We start from the raw sequence: 22,389 nt of genomic DNA, 5'->3' as shown, positions 1-22,389 counted from the left end.
GATATTAACCCTATACAATTTACTCATTTAAGTACATATAAATTTTATCACTGGTTATATATTTGTTACGATGGCTATCATTTGAATACAAGAAAATCACGTTAAATAAGAATTACGCATGCGAGTATATGTAAATAAATGATGAATGAAAATAAAATAATCCTTCATACTTGCAATTTACGTACGTAAGCTGCACCAGCTAGTATAGTGTAGTAATGCGCAATAAAAATGATATTTACCGGACATGATGATCACCTCCCATACATTCAGGCGCATAGATTGACTATATTCATAAAATTTAATAATACGAATAACTACAGTAATGTGAATTACCAAGCGGTTTTACTGTTGTTACAATAGCTATGCTCAGATATTGTAGGATTAAATTAAATTTTAAGTTTATAATAAAAATGTTTTTTATGTTGATTAGCGGTATTAGTGATCACTAGGAGGAATGTAAGTCTGGAAATAAGTTGATGTCATATAGAATCTGATTGCTATGTGAAAATAGTGCGTTTGCACACATGTAAATTTGCTCATGCATATCATGATTACATACATCCGTTAATGATTATGTAATAAATAGGATGATAGAGCTGCAAAATAAAGTAGCATACGCGTACTGTGGAGTATAAGTAATGCTGCCGTCGAGATTTTTACCTCTTTGGGCGATGCAGTCGCAATTGCTCGTTACAGTCAGTACATTATTCCCATTTAATATCATCGTATACATTACTGTTAATCTGCAATTGTAGCAAAAATTTATTATAAGGAAATAAAGCTTGGATTTTATAGTAAGTAGTTTGGATCAATAGTAATATCCGACTCCTACAATTTTTATAGACTTTGATAGTATTTTCGTACTGTTGATACTATGAGAATATAAATTTGTCGCCATTGAATCATAATTAGTAATTTTTTATCCAATACTGTACTGCACTAGTATGATGTTGAGCCCTTAAAAATACTAGATGCTTGCAAAATACAATGCATAAATACGTATAGTGAAAAGTATTCAACGTAAGCTATTTCAAACCGATTTCTAATATCGAATGACCTTTCTAACACCCTCACTGTGTACAATATTACGTTGCTTGTTATGAATCCTGCGCAGATTTTCTACTGTAGATTAATGTTAATGTTGTCTTTACTTCTATATGCTATACTGCCATTAATGGAATACCGCACTTTAAAAAAAGAACTTGTATATATAGTATATGCTGTATATACGGGCACGCGGTATTATTGCTATCAGAGACGACTTCATAACCTTTTTATATCTTTTTTCTGCGTTGACAGAACACACTACGGTATGCATGGACTACTAATGTGGCCTTAACTAATTGCGATGGGTTAACTATACTGTATTCATTTATTTTGCTGCAGGTACTGCCTTGTTTTACTGTTAAACTACTGTACTATAGCATATAGTAAAGTAGCATTTATTTTACTGCAAGCAGTGCTTTGTTTTACTATTAAACTACTGTACTGTACACTGTTCTGTACAGTACCGCACTTCTAGACTGTACAGTGTACACAGTACAGTACTGTCCTGTCCTGTACTGTACTGTACTGTACTCCGGGACTTCTGGAAAACGAGACTGTACACTGTACTGTACAATACAGTGTACAGTACAGTACAGTAGAATGTTAAGGCCAGCTACGTACTGTACTTAGCACCCGCTATGTACTGTACACATACCGTGCAGAAGATGAGAATGGACGATCGTGTCTGATGATCATGGATAAACTTTGAGCTGAAATCATTTATTGCAGTGAATTTACATCAATCTATTTCGCTATGACTTCGATTATTCGTATGACGGTATTGTCTGGTGGACAAGATGAGGGCCCACCTTGCTATTTATTACAAGTCGATGAATTTAATTTTCTACTTGATTGCGGTTGGGATGAAAATTTTGATATGGAAATGATGGAACGAGTTAAGAGGTAACCATTCTACTTCCTACTTTCCTATTTTGGGCTTAAAATTTATTGGATGATCCTTGAATACATTAACATGCTACGTAGTGTATACCAGACAGCGTGAACTATAAACATGCCGCTATGGATATCGGACTCCAGTTATAAAATCTTACAATAATGTACTAGTGAATTCAAGGTGGTGAAGTAATTGCGCTGTATAGCATCTAATTTACGCAGGATAGCATAACTGTCAGCAACGTACCAGGTGGCGACTGTGCAGTAACAAAATTATTTTTACTACGATACACAAGCTAACCGTATATGTTGAGGTAGTCATATTGGTACTGTATATCATCTAAAGTTACTACAATTTAGAAGTACAGTATATTGTACATTCTTGTATATTTGATAAAAGTTATTTACTACGCTATTAAAATCTTCAGATATGTTTTTGGAATCAGACGTTACACGAGTACAGTATACCGTACATTTTAATTCAGACAGTGGCTTCGTTCTAATGTTGAATTACACAGATGCATATATACAGAGTGGTCAATCAAATAAAAGGGAATTAGATTAGAATATAAGATGAACAAGCTACTATTTCATAATGTTTAATAATTCTATAATGTATGTCTAGAAATGGAGATGTCACGGTTTTAACAATTGCAACTATAGCATATCATATTTGTGTTTTACTTTTCTGTAGATATAAAAATTAGCGAAGCACAGTATGAGCAACTTTAATGATTTCAGAATGTGAATGCTATTTGAGGTGTAGCCTAAAAATAATTACTTTTGAAAAGCACTTTACCGATTGTAATCATGCTATTTCCTTAGAAATTCAATACTAGCAGATCATTGTAAAATATTGCCTTAATACTTGCACCTTTTGTTGATCGATAGGCATATTCATCAAATTGACGCGGTATTGCTGTCTCATCCAGACTTGCTACACCTGGGTGCTATTCCTTACTTAGTCGGAAAATGTCAACTAAAATGTCCAATCTATGCTACAGTCCCTGTTCACAAAATGGGCCAAATGTTTATGTACGATCTTTTCTTGGTAGGTGCCTTCTATCTATTTCTAACGTTATCTTTTTCAATGGGAAAGCGATTATTTTACCGATAATAATTAATGAATCCGTTACCCCTTTTGCTACACTGTACATTATAGGTAGTGGTAGTCTTTATAAATCTATAATCAAAACTAGCTTGCGTAATGCTCAATAAATGATATCGCTAATAGATACGTACACTAATGCATACAATTTAACAAATAACAACTTTTTGCAGTCCAGAAACGATTACGAAGATTTCGATTTATTCTCATTGGATGATATCGACGATGCTTTCAGTAGAATTACTGCATTGAAGTATTCTCAGCACGTTCACTTAACAGGTAACGCTCATTCTTTTAACAATCCAATTTTAAACTTAAAATTTTAAGCATTTGTACTTGCGAAATATGTATCAAGTTGCTTTCAGCTGTAGCGCATTACTGTCTAAAGAGCAACGATCCGATTGCAAATTATCCATGCTTTGATAGTATGTTAATATTACAATTGCACATTGTCAATGTCTAATTATTGTTAAGGTACTGTACTAATTTATGGACTGTTATAAATATTTACTGTAAAAAATATGAAATTACAGTTAGGACCTGTAGTGGTTACAACAAATACATTTAACCCAATAGTATTCTTTTATTAAGACAGAATGCCTTAAAACTACATCATTCTTAAAGCTTAAAACGTAATACTGGCATATTTAATGATTAACGCTCAATACTGTATTATTGAGGATTACCAGTAGGTGTTGATGGTAATATCTTCCCATTACTTAATTACAATACATACTTGAAGCAAGAACTTCTAAGAGAAGTCCCTACTTGAAGTAGTAGATCAGTTTGTCTTTTATGATTGGTTATTATTGTAAATTTTCTTAACCCAGAGAAACATAATTTACCTGTAAAATGTAATAAACGGTTATAAATCGAACATTGATGGAAGTAACTGATGCTAAATTATGAACGAAAACTGCTTTGGATAGATTAAAAGGATTTATCTTAAATCGACGTAAAAATTTAGGTAAAGGAAACGGTCTCACCATTACGCCTTACGCTGCTGGTCATATGGTTGGCGGTACAATTTGGAAAATTATCAAAGATGGAGAAGAAGATATCATTTATGCTGTCGATTATAACCACAAAAAGGAAAGGTAATTATTTCAATCTGTACCATTTAAGAATAGATTCGCATCCTTATTAGGCTTGCATATTTCGATAGTTATCGTAGGATACAGTGTGAGATAATATTACACATACACAATTGCTTATAATTAAAAATTGATCGATTTCTAGACATCTAAATGGTTCAGTGCTGGAGACCTTGACCCATCCATCTTTATTAATTACTGATGCCTATAATGCTCAATACAATCAAGCTAAAAGACGCGATAGAGACCAAAAGCTTATATGTAAGATCAACGAAAAATTTATTTCCTTGACAGAATTAAATTGCGCTTCTTTCAAACTTTAAATTTTGGTTATTGTGAATTATTACTATATTGTTATGATGTACTCTCTTCATATCAAAAGCTGTGATTATTACTTAGTAATTTCTTCTTCAACCCTAGCTCGTGTCTTGAATGCACTTCGATCCGGTGGCAATGTCTTGATTGCTGTGGATACTGCTGGACGTGTTCTTGAGCTTTCACTACTTTTAGTACGTAACGTTAACGTACTCTGCAATAACATAATTTAGTTAACTTCTAGCTACGGGATTATCTGATGAATATCTAAAGTTCGTTATACGATATCTACTGTTTAGTTTAACATCAAGTACCTACATATAAAAATGATTACCTTTTTGTACACACTTTATACAGCTCGATTTTAATACGTAATATTTTTATAAGGATCATCTCTGGCGTAAAGACCCTGGTCTTTCAGCTTATCCGATAGCCCTTTTAAATCACGTCAGCTACAATGTCGTTGAATTTGCAAAATCACAAGTAGGCTAATTTCTTAGCTTGGTTTGATATTACGATATTACTAACAAAGTGAATGATTTAATTTTAATTTTACCGTTTACTTATTAGGTTGAGTGGATGTGCGATAAAGTACTAGTAGCCTTTGAAGATAATCGAAATAATCCGTTTCAGTTTAAGTAAGGCTTCACAAATTTTGACTGTGACTATCAATGGCAACGTGATTAAGATTTATAATTCATTACCCGATTTTGGCTTGTGAATATCATTTTTGCAGGTACATACAGTTGTGCCATTCTCTAAACGAACTTTCTGGTCTGCCCGAGCCAAAAGTAATGAAGCTAGTTTTTACTCATCTAATTTCCTTGCATGCCCCGCAGTATTTTTTTTCCTCTGTCTTGATATATAGAATAGAATTTATACCTAAATTGCTATTCAATAGGTTGTTCTTGCTAGTTCACCTGATCTGACTTGCGGTTTTGCTCGAGACTTATTCTTACAATGGGCTGGAAATTCAAAGAATTTAACTATCTTTACTGGAAGATCTTCTCCGGGAACTCTGGGGCGGCATATATTAGACGAGAGGCCACAATCAATAGACGTTACGGTAAAACAATGATATATTTTAAATAGTATTGCTTCATTGCTGTTTAATATATATGGTGATTTTCATTTTAGGTCAAAACAAGAGTAGAATTAAGTGGTAATGAATTAGAGGAGTATCTACAAAAAGAACGTGAAAAGGAAAAAGTGAAAGAGCTTGACGGTTTAAAGTTTGTAACTATTGTCTATATTTTAATAAAATGACGTTCTGTATGTAGTAATCTAAATTGGCTTAAGAAATACTTATACGAGTATACCCTTGCCTGCCTGTATGTAGAAATCGAATGGCTGATGAAATTGCCGATGAGGATAGCGATGATGAACTGACAACTATAACCGGTGGATATCATACTGGAAAAGTTAAACGCGATTTAATGATAAAGGATGATGACCGCCGTAGTAGTTTTTTTAAAAAAGCTGTTGTTCATCCAATGTATCCATTTAGTGAAACACGGATTAAGTGGGATGAATATGGCGAAATTATCAAGTAAGAAATATCAGAGAAGATTTTAGAATTGCTCTTATAGGTTAAATCTTTTTATAAATTATTTCTAACATGGAATACTGTGCCCATTTCTAGCCCTGAAGATTTCACTCTAATTGATGTTTCTGAAGAAGATAAGCCTAAAAAGGTGACACATTCAGATAGACACTATTTCTTAAATAAGGGAAATCGTTACAATGCAATATTTACAATAATACAGTACCCTACTTTAGCTATAGCTAACAGAAACTTGTAATAAATGCAAATTTCTTCTGTAGCCTCCCTGCTTTTAACTAACTAATGACTAATTAACGTCGATTTTAAAAATTTGTCTTCTATTACCATTCAAGGATGGGAACAGTATGGATTACGAAGTTTTGCAATCAAGTAATTATGGATGTGAATGACTTAAAAAATTCTGTTCCATGATTTTTCTGTTCTTAAGTAGTCTATTGTTTCTTTATTCAGCTAAAATCCCAACGAAATGTGTATCATTCCTGAAGCACATAGACATTAAGTAAATATCAGAATATAAATTAAGGACTTTGATTTAATTTAACGCTCAGTTTACCAAGGTATCTTAATCTTTCAGCTGTAGAATTAGCCTTATCGATTTCGAAGGCCGCTCAGACGGGGAATCTATCAGAAATATTCTCAGCTTGGTCAATCCCAGGCATCTTGTTCGTAAACAATATTAATATGTATCTTATTACGAAACCTTACAAGCAATATTTTCTAAGCAAATAACTAAAAATTGGATAACTGTTTAGGTATTGGTAAGAGGTTCGTCTGCTGCTGTTCAGGAATTAGGTAATTTTTGCCGGCAATCAAAAGAAATGGGTGTCCGAAAGGTATTCACCCCGGTCGTAGGCCAAACGGTAGACGCCACATTTGAGAGTCACTTATATCAGGTACAGAAGTAATAGTAATGAAGAGTGTATGGTAAAATCATAATGATTCACTGATTTTATTGCTGCACTAATAATAACCTGTTCATATTTCTCTGATAAGTGTCGGAGAAAGTACCGCTTGTACCAGCAAATAATTTATACACGAACAATAGTGAATTCTTATACATTCGATTGAATATGTATTTACAACAGAACATTGCAATCTCGCTAGCAGGAAGAAGACCTTTAGCGTTTAGCGTAATACTGTATGTAACACTCTTCTCGTACACAGATAGCGATGATTTATTGACATCTAGTAAGGAGAGTGAAAAGATTTTTAGGGCACGATGTAATAAACGCAGTATGCTGTAGCGATTTCGGAAGCCAGATAACGATAATAAATTAAATAAGTAATAGAAACTGTGTGACTTGTAAATGGACTCAAAATTAAGGCGGGTACTGGATTTGAGAAGGTACCTGTTGCGATTATATTGTTCACATTCGACTACATTACTTATAATCTTGGAGCACGTGATAGTAACAGTGCCAATCAGTTCGCTTTGGATTGTTCTAAACTCAGCCAGCGCTATTTGTTGCTATCGATTTATGATTGACTTCCACAAGTTAATTATACTGTCTCATTATCATTATTACATTTTATTTCATGCAGTAAATTTTTTCTATATAATTGTAGGTTAGGCTTCGCGACTCTTTGGTTAGTTCCTTGTATTACTGCAATGCTAAAGATGCAGAGTTAGCATGGGTTGATGGACGGGTAACAGTCACAGCGAAGGGTCACGAGCGTTTATTAGATAAGAACAATAAAAATGAAGATGAAGCTATGGATACTGATAATACAAGTATAACGGAAGCGGTCGTACCAATTCTGGAACCGTTACTGCAATCTGAGGTAAAGCTTTATTTATCCATGAAAAATTGGTAATAGTTTACATTATGTACAATACTCATATTTTTATTGGAATTAAAAATTATTATAGATTCCTGGTCATAAGTCAGTTTTTATCAATGACCCAAGGCTATCGGATTTGAAGCAAACTTTAACTAAAGCCGGAATTCAGGTAAAGATCTTATTCTATTCAGATTTGATTTGATCCTTGTTAATTTTATATTCCTTCTGTGCATTTTAATTTCTATAAGTCGTGCTTGTTGTATTTAAGAACTTACATGAAAATTACCGTATTACCTATATATATATATCCTATTAGGCGGAATTTGTTGGTGGTGTGATAGTATGCAATGACAAGATTGCTGTTCGTAGAGTAAGTTAAAGTTAACTTATAATTATTAATCTATACTGTTTCAAATGGGTAATTATAACGCCATTTCATCTAGTTAGACTATAAACACTACAGGATTACTAAATAATCTTATACTTATTCTGTAGACGGAAACTGGCAAAATTACTTTAGAAGGCGCAATCTGCAACGATTATTACACTGTTCGAGATATATTATACCAGCAATATGCAATTATTTAGGCTAAAAGCGTTCCAAGAGTTGTATGTATATCCTCTTGATTCGCGCTATGAAGATAATCGTTACTTTGTGGCGTTATAACATAATGGAAGACCCTTATTCCTGTGTTTCTTTTTTGTATTTACAACAAGAACTACGTTAAAGAACTGCTACTTTGTCGTTTCATTTATGCTGTAAGATATAACTGAGAATTGTACTTTACCAATTGTGTATATATAAGTGTACTATGATTGAGAAACTATTTACAAACGTTTCATAAAATTTTTTGCACGTTATGCTTTCAATGCATTGGTACGACATTTTAAGACAGAACTTTGAATTTAACGTTGTACCTAGTCCAGCAGGCGTATAACAAGGTTAATAAATAACATGAATCATACTTTGGTTCAGGATAGAGCACGCTCTAACGAATTTCAGTCATCAGTTACGATCCAATTTTTGTTTAAAATCAATAGTGAAATTTTAAGATTACTATACTATACGTAACAATATTAGTTCTATCTGTAAATATAAGAAGTACGAGTATGATTAATAGAAATTATAGAAAGGGATTTAAATCTTTTACGAAGGCGATGAATTTTTAAGTAATAAAGCAGGAATTGCAACAAGGATGCGTATGAATACATAACCATACAGTTTTCAACATTTTAATAACGATATTTTGTAATTACAGTACCAATACATAACCCTAAATTTGTAGACAAGAATATTACATGCTTTCATAAATGATTCGTACACTGCAATTGTCCATACGGTATGATTCGACATAAATTACTATATTAATTAATACTAATCTAATAATTACTAGTTCCTTTTGTGTGTCTATCAATAAATAAATCTAGAAAGAGAAGCAATTTTAGAAGAATTTGGCTATCATACTAGACACATAATCTGTTAAGTTAAAAACTATTGCATGTCTGTATTTAGGTGCTTACGAGTTTCGGTAGCATTTCATATTTACAGTTATCTTTATTATGAAATTAATACACTAGTTTGCATAGCATGTTATAAAATCGATATTTAGTCGATCGGTAAAGCTAGAGAGCTATTGAAACCTGAATTCGTAGCAATTTTCGATCCATTTTGGATTCTCGGTTATAGGATATTGCATGGTATGTTCAGTAAAAGTAACATTTTGTTGATGATCAACTAGAATTATGGTGTGAGTTCGCGTACCATACGTTGGTAATTTCACGTTAATAGATGATAGCTCCGGATACATGTAGGAATGTAAAGGATCTGGAACATTTCTGTAGTAATAAAACAAAACTTATTGAATAATGATGATACTGCAGAACATATGCAATATCTGAATTAAAAATTTTCGGAATAGATAGGTCAGCATTTTACTAAAACTATAAGCAAAGATGTTTGTTATGTTAAATACTGTAGATACAATTACAATGTAACTGATATTGAAAAGTTAATGCAGTAACTAGTTAACATCAATTCAGCTCGCTATTTTGGTAGGGTAAGCTGCGACATAGACAGCAAATAATAAGAATACAAGTATAGGTATAATGCTATAGTTGTATGGATAACTACTGTAATTACTGTGCAGTAAATTAAAAAGTAATGCTGTCACATCATCTAATGCAAATTTCCTTTCAATTTTCTATTTTATCATCTCTTAAATGTGATCATAACATCCGATAGCAACATACGTGTATCATGGTACATTAGTACTGGATATAATCAATAGGCGTAGCAATCATATATATTAATCTGCAGTAATCTATTAAATACTTAGCACCTTTTATTGTCTTTTAAAGCGGTTAAGAGACTAGAAATTAGATCGCCCTTGGAAGACGATTTTTTAACGGCATCAGCTATCAATTCTTTACCATATACAATTTTCGTTTGATTAGAATTAAATGCAAAATTGGATAACCCATGTAGACCTAAAATGGTAATAAAATTATTTCTGGTTGGGTTATAATCAATTTTTTAGCATATTAATGAAAGAGTATAATGATCAATTAAATCAGAAAGTAAGAAATTTCATAGGCGGAGGACCAAACTTTTCACCTAAGTAACACATGAAATCGCATTATACAACACTGCACTAACCTTCAGATATATGTCGAATTCCTTCGTCATCTTTATTGCAGAATATGTATCCATCGATCTTATCTTGTCTTTACAGCATCGGCAATTTGAGCATGGATGAGTAGAGTAGCGATACAAGCATGTCGAAACGAGAAGATGATTTCAGGTAAATTAAACTAGATGCATTACTATTCAATGGGACACTGATACCATCGCATATACATTACAGTACACGAATACTTTATCGAGAAATTAATTGTCAAATTATGAAGAATTTAAGGCATTAATATACGAACGTATACGAAAATCAAGAATTAATTTTAGAGACTTGTTATAGATTGTAGGTTCTTATACAAGGTAGGGAAACGATTTGAAGTTACTGTAAAATAGGATAAGCACAATCGTTATTAGGTTATACAGAATCCTTAACCATTACCTTAAAGCAATAGTAATTAAGAAAAAGCCATTATATTTATGACCAACTTGAGCGATTTCTTCCAAGTAAGCTTTAGGTGATACTTCACTTGTTAAAAACTTCATAACTAGTTCCCCTAGCGCAGTCATTTTTTTATACCATATTAATTAATTAATGTAGGCAAAAGCTACATAATAAAAGTGCTGATAGTTTTAATACGTATATATATATACGCGTGTTACTGTATTGCTTACCTCGGCTTTGCAGTTTAGGATCGTGAGTAGCCCGTGATGTATTCGTTATAGCAGCAATCCGTCCATTTTTTGAGACACCAATCCATGTACCGCCTGGGTTGGTTGGTTCCAAATCGAGACCTACGGATCAACGTGTATGTTATACATCATGCCGCTACATAGTAAATACTAAATACTACTGCACATCATACTGTGCATTGCACAGACTCGAGCTCATTTGCAGTTAGCTGAGATACCTACCACAAATTACATTTGGATGTCCTTCTAACGGTTGCGCAGGTCTAGAAGGTCGATTAAGAAACTCATCTCGATTTGCTGCTAGAATAAGCTGATATGGAGTTTCATTTGGTGATGGATTGAATTGAAAAAAAATGATACACATTGCGCGTCAAGATCCGTCAATTGGTGTTCAGTAAAGTGTAGTATCGTGTACTGTACACTGTACAATATAGTAGCTAATGCTTTTCACAACTGTATCTGACTTCTCACAAAGTCACTTAAAATCTTAAAATCTCTGTATCTCGAATGATGGATAGATGCCACTTGATAGATTATTACGATCTAATTCTATTCTTAAAATTTTTTTAAAATTTTGATGTACACTATCATCTGTGTTGGTTTGGTTTTTGGTATTGAAATCGTGAACAGGTTTCACACCTACTAGTGTACTGTACACTGTACAGTACACTAAACCAAACTAGAAGTCCCCTTGACCAGACCGTGATCAGGTGAACCTGTAGAGTGTACAGTACGTGCAGTTACAGTACTGTACGGTACAGTACTATATACTGTAGTGCAAATACAGTACTGTACTGTACTGTACTATACAGTACTGTAGGTCTTTTTTTTTATTTATTTATCGCTATGGTTAATTCATAGAGGTAAAAAACGCTACTAGTGCTCACAGAGGTGATCTCTCAACCTACAGTACTGTAGTCCACTGGATACGCTGGATAAACCAAACTACTGTACAAGTGTACAGTACTGTACTGTACAGTGTACAGTCGAAATCACTCCAGCATAAATTTTTCGTACGCATTAAAAACTTGGATCAGATTAAGAAAGCCTTAGTGCAGTGCATTTTTTTATACTCACTTGAGGCATATACTGTAGCACAGTACAGTACAATACGTACAATACTGTACTGTATCTTACAGTGAAAAGTACAGTGCCGTATCGTTGAATCAAAATAAAGATCCGAAATCAACAACAACGAAGCTAATTGATATACACTATATAACACACACGACGTACACTGTAATACCAGTCACTATTACAAGTCTACGAGAATAAGTATTTCGTTAACCTTGAAATAAAAATTATTTTCTTAGTAATAAAACAGATGGCTAGCGACTTATGGGATGATATTCACTCCTCCAATATAACCGTAAAACCACAATTCGTTAGGTAAGAAAAGATGAATCACCTTCGATAACAGTTAACGTTTGAAACCACCTATGTGATAGAATCCTAACAGGATAATACGTATGTGACTGCAGCTACTTTTGCATTTTGGGTTGCACTACTAAAAGTTACAAAACAATAACAATCTTCGTTTGTAAAATGACCAAGTCGTGTAGTTATTCATAGCTCCGCTACATCTACATTTCTGTACAACAGACTAAAAATTTACTGAATACAGTAAATAATACAACAAATACATCAGGAGAACAGTATAATATAGTGGATTCTATTATTAAAATGTTTAAAATTTATACGCATCAAGTATTACATTATCTCTCAAATTTGTGCTACTGTATACTGTACTGTATTTGACAACAATTTATAGATTTACTATTGACATTTTATAAAAATTAGTACATAGTGACCATACAAGTTTACTAAATGCATTTTATACTGTACCTTACCAGTGTAAGGCTGAATCATTGAAACTATGTATCGTCAACGTAAAGTTAGTCATCCCTCAATTTACGGCAGCTTATGTTTTACTAGGGAACTACCTTCACCAATTAGTTGGTGTTGGCGGTATAAGGTGCACGTAATGTACGATGTACGCATACAATTGGTATTATGTATTCAATGCCCTATATATATACCCTCGAAAATAAAATAATTATTCAATACTTATCCTAGATATCGGTTTAGTGTAGCCTCTTTCTAACAGGATAGTTAACAATGCTAACTCAAATCTTACTGGCAGAAAATTTATACGCTTCATTTTTCAATATTTAAAATTTTTCTTATGCAGTGATAAATCTTACGTTGAGAGCGCTGTAGACTTCTTCCATGATGTTGTACCTCAAGTAAGTCAATCCTAATTACAACTTTGATGAGCTCTAATATCTCTAAATCATATGTTTGTTATATTTCATTAACTTTAGTCTTATCAATGCTTGTATTTTATGCATGTAATATCTATATGATTATATTATAATTATCATATTGATTTTATGGCTTAAAGCTGAAGTTAACTTAATTATGAAAAGCTGACTTACATAATGGCATGACTTTATATCGAATTTGTTATAGCGGTGCGTTACTAGAGTATAGAACCAGTAGTCAAACTAATTTTGAACTACCTGCGTAAAAAGATCTGAAGATTGATCTGATTATTTGTTTTATGAACCTATGATATTTCTTCAGCTGAAATATTTTGCGTATCACTGCACCAGCAGCTTAACAAATGTAATCCAAGTGTATTCTTAGCAATACCAACTATTTATAGTAAAATATTGCATTAAAATTTTAGCGTGAAAGATAAGTTAACGAGGCTAGTAGCTCTATAACAGTCTTAAATGATCGATACGAACATTATTTTATGCTCTTCTAATAGGACCCGATTGCAATGTAGAATAATCACAATGCGACCATTTCTAACTTCGAAACAATTCATTAGCTAGCTCATTTTCATCAGTCTCTATTATAATTATTACTTATTTACGTACAGTACCGGGCAATAAATAGTCTTGTTTAGCTATTGAACTAATATAAGTATAACTGCTATAAACAAGGGCAACTAATATTGTCGAACTTATCTTCCTGAAAGCAAGCTTGTGCTATTGTCACGATATTATTGCTAATTTAGCTCGACTACTGTACACGTACAGTACAGTAGACTAATCGTAGCTCATGTCATGTTCGTAAATACGACACTATTGTGCAACATGGTAAGACAGATCCTTGTCTTAGTCCTGTACTGTATGTGCCAAATATATGATCAGACGATTTTCCTATCCACCCTGGCAATCCTACCGTGGACGGTAGCTGTGAGCAACATTCTCAAAAGTCGTCTAAAAGTTTTTATACAAACTGTAAACAAATAATAGTAATATAGTTATAGATCCATTCATACAGCATCGTATCATACGTAGAACGGTAAACTGTATGATATTATATTGTACTCCTACAGTCCTACTACAGTATAGCGCCGTTCGGTAACTTCGGCATAAACCCGACCCGCTTGATTGCGGGAAAAATCAGAAAGACCATTACTGCAGTACGATAGGTTTGCTGCATACAGAATGGACTACGAACCGTGGGTGGACTGGAAAGTCAGACAAAATGTTTTGGTTATTTCATGTACCGTGACAGTGCAATGTCCTTGATGCTTCGTGCTTGGACTGATAGTAGAGTATTTCACCTATAATATTCGTACATAATACAGTAATACACTGTAGTTTGTCGAGTAAATATGATGCTAGTACTGTAATATGTTCTAATAAAAATAATAACCTCGAGTAGTCCATGATAGTCTAAAAGATAAACAAGCTATCATTGATAAACATTAGATTCCTGATAGATGTAATATTCGAACAATGATAGGAAATGTTACTACGCATAATAACACAATGTCTGTAATAAAGTCGTAATCACAAATTATACGGACAGTGACTTCTCGGAGCTAATAAGTGACAGTGAATAATTATTGATAATTTATCAGTTTCTGTACTGAGTACTTGTCTATGCGAAGGGGAGCTTGCAAATTGTTTAACTGTGAACAGCGGTGGTGTATTCGCTTTTATTATTCGTATAGAGCACGGCATTATACGGTATCATATTATGCAATGGTAGCAATTATATCGCTGACGGACGCAATTAACTAATCTATCGTAATTAACACTTTAGTCAGTCTGCAGTCAGTTTAGCATTTATCAGAAATGATGTTACATAAAATGTTGCATAAATTGTACAAACACTTCATACTGTGGACGTTTCTTTCTATCTACAATAAAATGCGCAACTGTCTTTAAAACAACATCCATGTATCGCTATCAGGTCAAATTCGTGAATAGCTGATTTCGAAGTATTAATCTATTCATGATGATGTGAATTGGTAAAGTATATGTTGTATGCAATATTAACGTCGCATAACTATCTTAAACACCTTTAAATTAAAGGTGTTCAAATCTTGTAGAAAACGGTATGATAAACCATACAGTAAAGTGTCCTTTCAATACAGTATATATATATATATATGTGTCATTATATACAGCGCGCTGTAGTGCATTACCAACAATTATTTGATCGATTTGTAATGTTTAAAATTTTAATACGACATTGTTTTATGCATAATAATTACATGCAGGTTAAAAGATGATAATTAAGCCCGGTAAATGTGCATGCCTATCGAAAATTTACCGTATGCTGTCTGAACAGACAGTATACTAAATATATATTAATGATCAAGGATGGCTAGGTAGTTAGAGAATAATGTAGTTACACACGATATTTTAAGTTTGCTGCATACACTGAAAATGTTCCGGATGGTTGGATATACGAACTCGTATAAACTCGAATGAACAGTAGAATGTAATACCGACGAATTGTAGAAAAAATCTTACATTTTTTGTGTTTTAACTTTTCTAATACAAAATTGAAAGAGCAACCTAATACCTAATTGTCAGTTTTAAAGAAACGAGATATTTATCACACACTGGAAATTATTATAAACAATTTCATTGTGACGTTAGTATTGCCGGGTATTACTCAAATACATATAACCTGTCATCAGATTACGGTTTCTCAGTGATTTAACTGCGATTTGAGATAAAAACTTACGTATTTATTGATGATATCATAATAACTTAATTATTACTTCATAGTAATTGTCTTTTGGCCTTTTTATTTGTATCATGATTAATTATTAGACGACATGTAGTGAGATTTACCTGGGTCATTTTTCTTTCATAGGCTGTCGGTTCAGTAGAAAATAGAGAAACTGAAAAAATCCTATGGGTAAAATTCGAAGAAGCAGACTTAAATGGTACGTAATTGTAGATTTCAAAAGTTCAATTTATTGTGTAGTTAGCAAAATCTTTATGCTAGTCAGTTTCATAGATAATAACGCGTTATATGACATCATTATGTGTTAAAATGCTATCTTGTAATCGGCTGCTTAGTTAGTTGATTAAGTGTTTTCTATAAAAGCAAGGATACCTTAAATGCTTCACTGCAGAGTATAAAGAACAATAACCTATGTAATCATGTCCTCACTTCATCAGTGATAAATTTTCTAATCTACATGATGCAGATCGACTTATATATGACGAAATCCGGACATCAGATGAATCCAGAGTTAATCTTCCTATGTTGCTTTGTATCGCTTACCAAAATGGATTTCATATTTGGACCATTAAAGTACTGTTGCGTTCCCCTTCCTGTTTTAGTATAAAGGAATTATAATATTTACTATGTACATAAATTATACACAAATTATAATAAATGCTTCAGTATAAAGATTAGATATCCCCGCTCTGTACAACTTGCTTATGTGGAGAATAGCCGACATATATTGTAGATATATTTAAGGTGTCCTATTTATTTATAGCCTAACAACGAGGCACTGGAATTACTATCCGTAAAGAAAGGATCCGTGCGTTCGGCTAAATTACTAAAATCACCCGCTTTAGGTATCAATTGTGGTTAGAATTTACTTCATGTTATTCAAATTTCCGAGTTAATGTAGAACTTAATGCAAATTTATTGCTGCATTTCAAAATGTGTTTTAGAATTACTTGTCAAAGATAAATTTATAAATAAGAGACCGCTTATTGCAATTTGTGACGAAGATAGGTATGAATTTAATTACGCTAATAGGAATTTATAACAGTAAGCGAGCTTTATGATCATGATTTGGTGCTTATTCGAATTCATATTATGGATAGTGTACGTACTCCATACACTGCTGTGGCTATTTACTCATTGAAAACCGGCGAACGCGTTAGCACCATACTACATGACTCAGAAATTTATAATATTGTAGCTAATGACAGGTAGATATACTGATGCTTTCGATACTGTATGTTTATCATGCGATATCTATTGATTTTTTTATTATAAATTTTCAAGAAAAACAGTAAGGAAGCTTATATTTTATATTTTTCAATTCAGGCTCTTAGTAGTCTGCTTGGCAGACAAAATCATTACTTATGAAGCAACAGACTTCGAGCGTTCCTTTACTATTACTGGTAACTCATTTTGATAGGCAGCGGCGCCCATATTTTTAATAAATTGAATTCATGATTAACTCGACTATAAATAACTGCTTTCTTCCCTTGCTAGGATGTTATTCGTGTGATACGATATGTAGCATTCCAGTATCACTAAGTGGTAGTAGATGGTTGGCTTATGCTGATCGAGGAGTAAGATTTGTAATCTAAACTAACTTAGAACCTCCTAGTCTCTAAATTTAATTTTTGTCTTATATTTATTTAGCTCTTTAGAAAGTACCAATCCTTCGGTGGTGTAGTGGGTGGAGACTCGAATTCGTATACAACAACAGTACTAAATGCTGCAAAGGTTCCTAATCAATTATATTAACCCTAACTAAGTTTTTTGGCAGGACAACTCATCAATGATGTTTCTATAAAATGTAGGTTATTGGCCAAGGTCTATCAAAAATCAGTAAGCATCAAGAGAAAAACAAAGATCGCTTTTAAAGTTTTAATATGAAATTGATATCACTGAGATTGTTCTTGATAGGTGAAACGGTAAGCCGTTTTACAAGTTCTAAAACTGTTACTGAAACACATAATTCCAAAGGAAGTTCATCACAGGTTCCTTCAAATATTGAATACCTTGATCAGTAAAATTTGTTTTACAAATTAATTAAGACTATCCTTTAGAATTTATTAGATGACTACTGCATTCCTGGTATGGTAACCGTTATCGATATTAAATCGCTACAGCTGTCGCAGGTTCGCTTTTCAATTAGAGAGATACCAATAATATCTCCCTCTTGGAATCGAAATAATATTAGTTAACTCAAAAGAAGAAAATCAGATAAGTTTCATGGCATTTCTTGTTTTATTAGAACGAGTTCGATATTTCAAAAAATTCAAACGGGAAAAGTATCATAGCTCACTTCCAAGCGCATGTAAACGAGGCCATAGAATATCTGACTTTTGATCCCAGGTAAATCTTACTCAAAAATCAAATAAAGCTAATATGTAAGTTAAATGGTTAACAAGTAACCTGTACTATTTGTTTATTCGATCTGGTTTATCCGATATTCTAGTGGACTGTTACTGTTAACTGCTGCCGAATTAGGACAGAAAATTCATGTTTTTCGAATTGCACCACATACACTATCATCGTCTTTATGTTCTGTCCATCATTTGTATACTCTTTATCGAGGCGATACGCTTGCAACGGTATCATTCTGTTACGGAATCTGCAACTACTGCTATTATGTGCTTCATTTCCAACAGCCATCCTTATATACTGCAGATACATTTTATTTATCTTTTCTATCAACTTAGGTTAAAGATATTAGTTTCTCTTACGATAGTCGCTGGATTTCAGTTAGTACCGCTCATGGGACAACGCATATCTTCCCTATTTCACCAAATGGAGGTAAATTTAAGTCAATTCAATAATCCTAATTGGTAATACTTTTCTCTACATGATGCATCTTTACTATCGATTTTTAAGTGTATCCATTATAGTATCAACTTCACTGGTATTCCCTTAAATAATTTCGTAACTGTAGGTATTATTAATTGGAGAACACATGGGCATCTCCGTGTTGTCGACAGAAATAGTCGCTTTCATACTAGTGCAGGACTTGAGGATATACTGCCAATAAGCCATTTACCCAAACCTGTTCCAGAGTCAGATTTCCATTTTGAAGAGGATGAGTCATTGAAAGGTAGCGAAGGATATTATACTGATCTAAAATTAGCTCGTACGAACGGTTTAATATGGTTTTAATTGTTCCTTTAGGTATCAATAAGCCGTTATGCATTTGCTCGAATCGTCTGTTGATGGTTTCACTTCCGATTGTAGTATTAGCACATGCTAGAATCAAACAGTTACTATTTCCTTCTATAATGGAATCGATCTCTGGGAGCCCTAAAGTACATTTCGCGTCATCAAGAAATAATAGTCCGTCTGGCTCCTTAGATTGTGTAGCTTCTCAATTCTCCTATCCTCGTCATAAGTGGATTAATTCATACAAAATGAGTAAGTATTATCAGATAGTATCCTCTTCGAAAATTTTGATTGGTTAAGCATTCTTTTATATTCTAGACGAGGCTCAGCAAGAAACCATGTCCTTATACGTTGTGCATGATCAAGGTAAGCTGGTAGAATATACATTAGAAGTTCGCCCAAAAAATGTTACCCAAGCAAGTGATGAAACCGTTATTGAATTGATTGCTCAGCCAAGAATTGAATGGCACCTTAAAAGGTATGTATATTTAAACAGAGGAATACGCTAATAAATTGAACATCTCCGATATCCGAATCTCGTAATGAAGTAATTTTTATTTAAGAATTAGCCCATCCAAAGGATTTGGATTACCACTACATGCTTCAAATCCTTTATTGCTCGCTAGTGAAAAATCCTTAAAATTATCATCAGGTAAATCTTGTTTTTTGTGCACGTAGTTGCTTGATTTCTAATTCCATAGACTTTATTAGTAGAATTCTTTCAATAATTAATGCCATAATCGATAGATCATGCCACTTTTAATGTGCTAAAATCGTCGCGAATATCTTATTCTGCGGAAAATAAAGTAATGGATGGAGAATGGCTATCTGAGGTTGAAATTACTACTCATAGTTCGCCTCATCGACGACTTTGGATGGGACCACAGTTTCGTTATAAAACGTATACATACGACTCTTCTGATAAAACTAACGGCAGTAAAAATAATGCGGCCACTATTGTACCGGATGGTTTGAGTTATCCTTTTCAACCTGCTTACCTTGACGAATGCAATTTAAAACATATTCGCCTAACACCAATCGCCAGATCAAAACCTTTACCGACGCCTACCAACCGTAATCGTTCTACTATTCACAGGAGTAGCTTTTCATCTTCTGCAGGCTCATGTGATAGTACAAGTAGTGGAAGTGGACAACATATACTAATTGATAACGGGCCAAATAGTTATGAGTTAGGCCTGAAACCTGCTGAAGGATATACTACTTCTTCAATCACTTTTGGAAGCCCAAATGTAACAACCGAGAACGTACAAGAATTCATTCAGTATAATATCGCCAATGCAATGGAAGATGTAATAATCAACGGAAATCCATCGACAAATCTAGATCAAGTAATTGTAAGCCCGGAGGATATTCGCGATTCTCCTCCCACTACATTAATATCTTCATCTTACACTGGAAGCATGGATCACGTAGCAGTTTTTCCAGCTACTCATGATTATGAATAATCGGTGCTTCATGATGCGTAATGTTCACACAAAATATTAAAATTTCATGGACTCTTTTTATCAAGATAGCGCTATCTACTACAAATGTACATTTAAAATATATACTGTTTACCGACGAGTTTATATCTGTGGCATAATCTATTTTCATTATTTTATCACCTATTTGGCGTAAAATATTAAATCCGTTATTACTATTGTTGACTGCTAGATCCAACTTTTTATGAAATTTTCTTAACGAAAAATATATCCCATTCTGAGAAAATTACGGATAGATTTTGTGCTTTTAGCAGTATTTGAGAGTATCTGTAAAATACTTTGCTTTCTTGCATCGCTTACAGATAACTTATCGACTGAGGTAATATAACGTGTTTCATTAGAATTCGATGTTCACCTTTGAAACTATTAAGATCGTTTTGACGTTATAAAGTTGATTGTTGCATCGTTTGACTATGAAGATATGGTATGGATAGATCTAGATGTTGCGCAAACAAAGCGTGTCAACCCTGTGGAGGTCCATAACGCCGATTTTATATCATTGATACCTAATGCCTCCTATAATAATCTACATGTATTTGTAGAAGCCAACGCCACGATGAAAATAATTTCGCGTTTACTACGCAGCCATTGAATGCTGTAATTGCTTTTTTGTTGGAAGACATTTGGCGCTTATCATTCATAATTAAAAAAGTAATCTCTTGATATTAATGTTTTATGATTTATAAATTATAACGAAATCATAACTAAAATAGCTATGCATGTCTTTGTATACACGACTATCATAAATTATAATTATCGTTCAGTTTTATATAAAATCTTAGAAAAAGAAAGGATTCATGTTGAATTATTTATCGTAGTTCATTGCTCTTGCGACATGTTGAATGATATTGGATTGTTGATTAATACATATTGTAGACTATTTTGATTTTGTAGAACTGTATTACTGTATCATTAAAATATTAATTATATATACCACTATTAAATATGTTGGCTTTTGAGATGTGATCATCTATTATACACATGCTCTTTATTTTCCGTTGCAACTATATTCAATGCGATGTTGTGTTTATTCTATTTGATTGATTTAAAAAAAACAATTTGTAACACAATTATTAATATGCAAAAATGTTGTATTTCACTTTTTTGCCTTGCATTCGAAAAATTTATCAAAAACATGGCTAACTCATATCTGTATTACTGTTAGCGTTCATCTTTAACAATGAATTTGAATTTTTAAAAATACTCAATGCATGAAAATGTGAATTTTTAGAGCAACTGTGCTATAGTTACTACACACTATACCTTTAAATCTCGCTTCTAGTGCCAAATAGCACAGATTCTTTGTGAGTCGAAAACTAGTGCGTCTAAACGAGAAAATGACTATAACCTCTGAGGGTATTATGTCAGCATGGTTATTGCAGCCATTGTTTTGTAATTCGAACACCCAACTAAAATGTGGATAAATTATCAATTATTGTACGGAACAGTCGTACATCAGATTAATAATATCTAAATATCCAGATTTGAATACGAACGATAATTATCATCAATGGAATTGCTTTATAAATTTACATATTTTAATTGATAGCATTAGCCTACGAGTAAAGTGCTAGAACATCGTGCATTAAATGATATCTTTATAGTCT

The 22,389-nt window shown here is 33.1% G+C and overlaps 3 protein-coding genes across 3 annotated transcripts; 2 read left to right on the top strand and 1 right to left on the bottom strand.

Annotated features, from left to right (window-relative positions):
* Positions 1-1,801: 1,801 nt before the first annotated feature.
* On the top strand, positions 1,802-8,392 carry TRIADDRAFT_30006 (uncharacterized protein; the record flags this gene model as incomplete). The annotated part of the gene is made up of 20 exons (XM_002115845.1): positions 1,802-1,950; positions 2,833-2,992; positions 3,223-3,328; positions 4,017-4,146; positions 4,289-4,404; positions 4,564-4,652; positions 4,846-4,941; positions 5,029-5,096; positions 5,195-5,249; positions 5,360-5,524; positions 5,596-5,703; positions 5,829-6,007; positions 6,101-6,195; positions 6,473-6,521; positions 6,597-6,684; positions 6,775-6,915; positions 7,589-7,804; positions 7,893-7,973; positions 8,121-8,174; positions 8,300-8,392. The coding sequence occupies 20 exons, from the start codon at positions 1,802-1,804 to the stop codon at positions 8,390-8,392; spliced, it is 2,238 nt and encodes a 745-aa protein (XP_002115881.1).
* Positions 8,393-9,435: 1,043 nt separating this feature from the next.
* Positions 9,436-11,490, bottom strand: TRIADDRAFT_59757 (uncharacterized protein; the record flags this gene model as incomplete). Its single annotated transcript, XM_002115711.1, has 6 exons — positions 9,436-9,640; positions 10,144-10,291; positions 10,461-10,528; positions 10,876-10,990; positions 11,109-11,228; positions 11,349-11,490. The coding sequence occupies 6 exons, from the start codon at positions 11,488-11,490 to the stop codon at positions 9,436-9,438; spliced, it is 798 nt and encodes a 265-aa protein (XP_002115747.1).
* Positions 11,491-12,450: 960 nt separating this feature from the next.
* TRIADDRAFT_59756 (uncharacterized protein) lies at positions 12,451-20,746 on the top strand (the record flags this gene model as incomplete). Its single annotated transcript, XM_002115844.1, has 21 exons — positions 12,451-12,515; positions 13,318-13,372; positions 16,260-16,332; positions 16,600-16,706; positions 16,897-16,978; positions 17,078-17,141; positions 17,234-17,341; positions 17,460-17,536; positions 17,631-17,710; positions 17,784-17,867; positions 17,945-17,972; positions 18,051-18,124; positions 18,194-18,265; positions 18,382-18,482; positions 18,586-18,721; positions 18,830-18,923; positions 19,060-19,218; positions 19,293-19,532; positions 19,599-19,758; positions 19,850-19,932; positions 20,028-20,746. 21 exons carry the CDS (start codon positions 12,451-12,453, stop codon positions 20,744-20,746), a joined length of 2,661 nt encoding a protein of 886 aa, XP_002115880.1.
* Between the last annotated feature and the right edge of the window lie 1,643 nt (positions 20,747-22,389).

Source organism: Trichoplax adhaerens, genomic scaffold (genome assembly GCF_000150275.1).
Source record: "Trichoplax adhaerens TRIADscaffold_12 genomic scaffold, whole genome shotgun sequence".
NCBI classification, from domain to species: Eukaryota; Metazoa; Placozoa; class Uniplacotomia; order Trichoplacea; family Trichoplacidae; genus Trichoplax; species Trichoplax adhaerens.
This window is presented reverse-complemented; position numbering and strand designations above follow the sequence as displayed.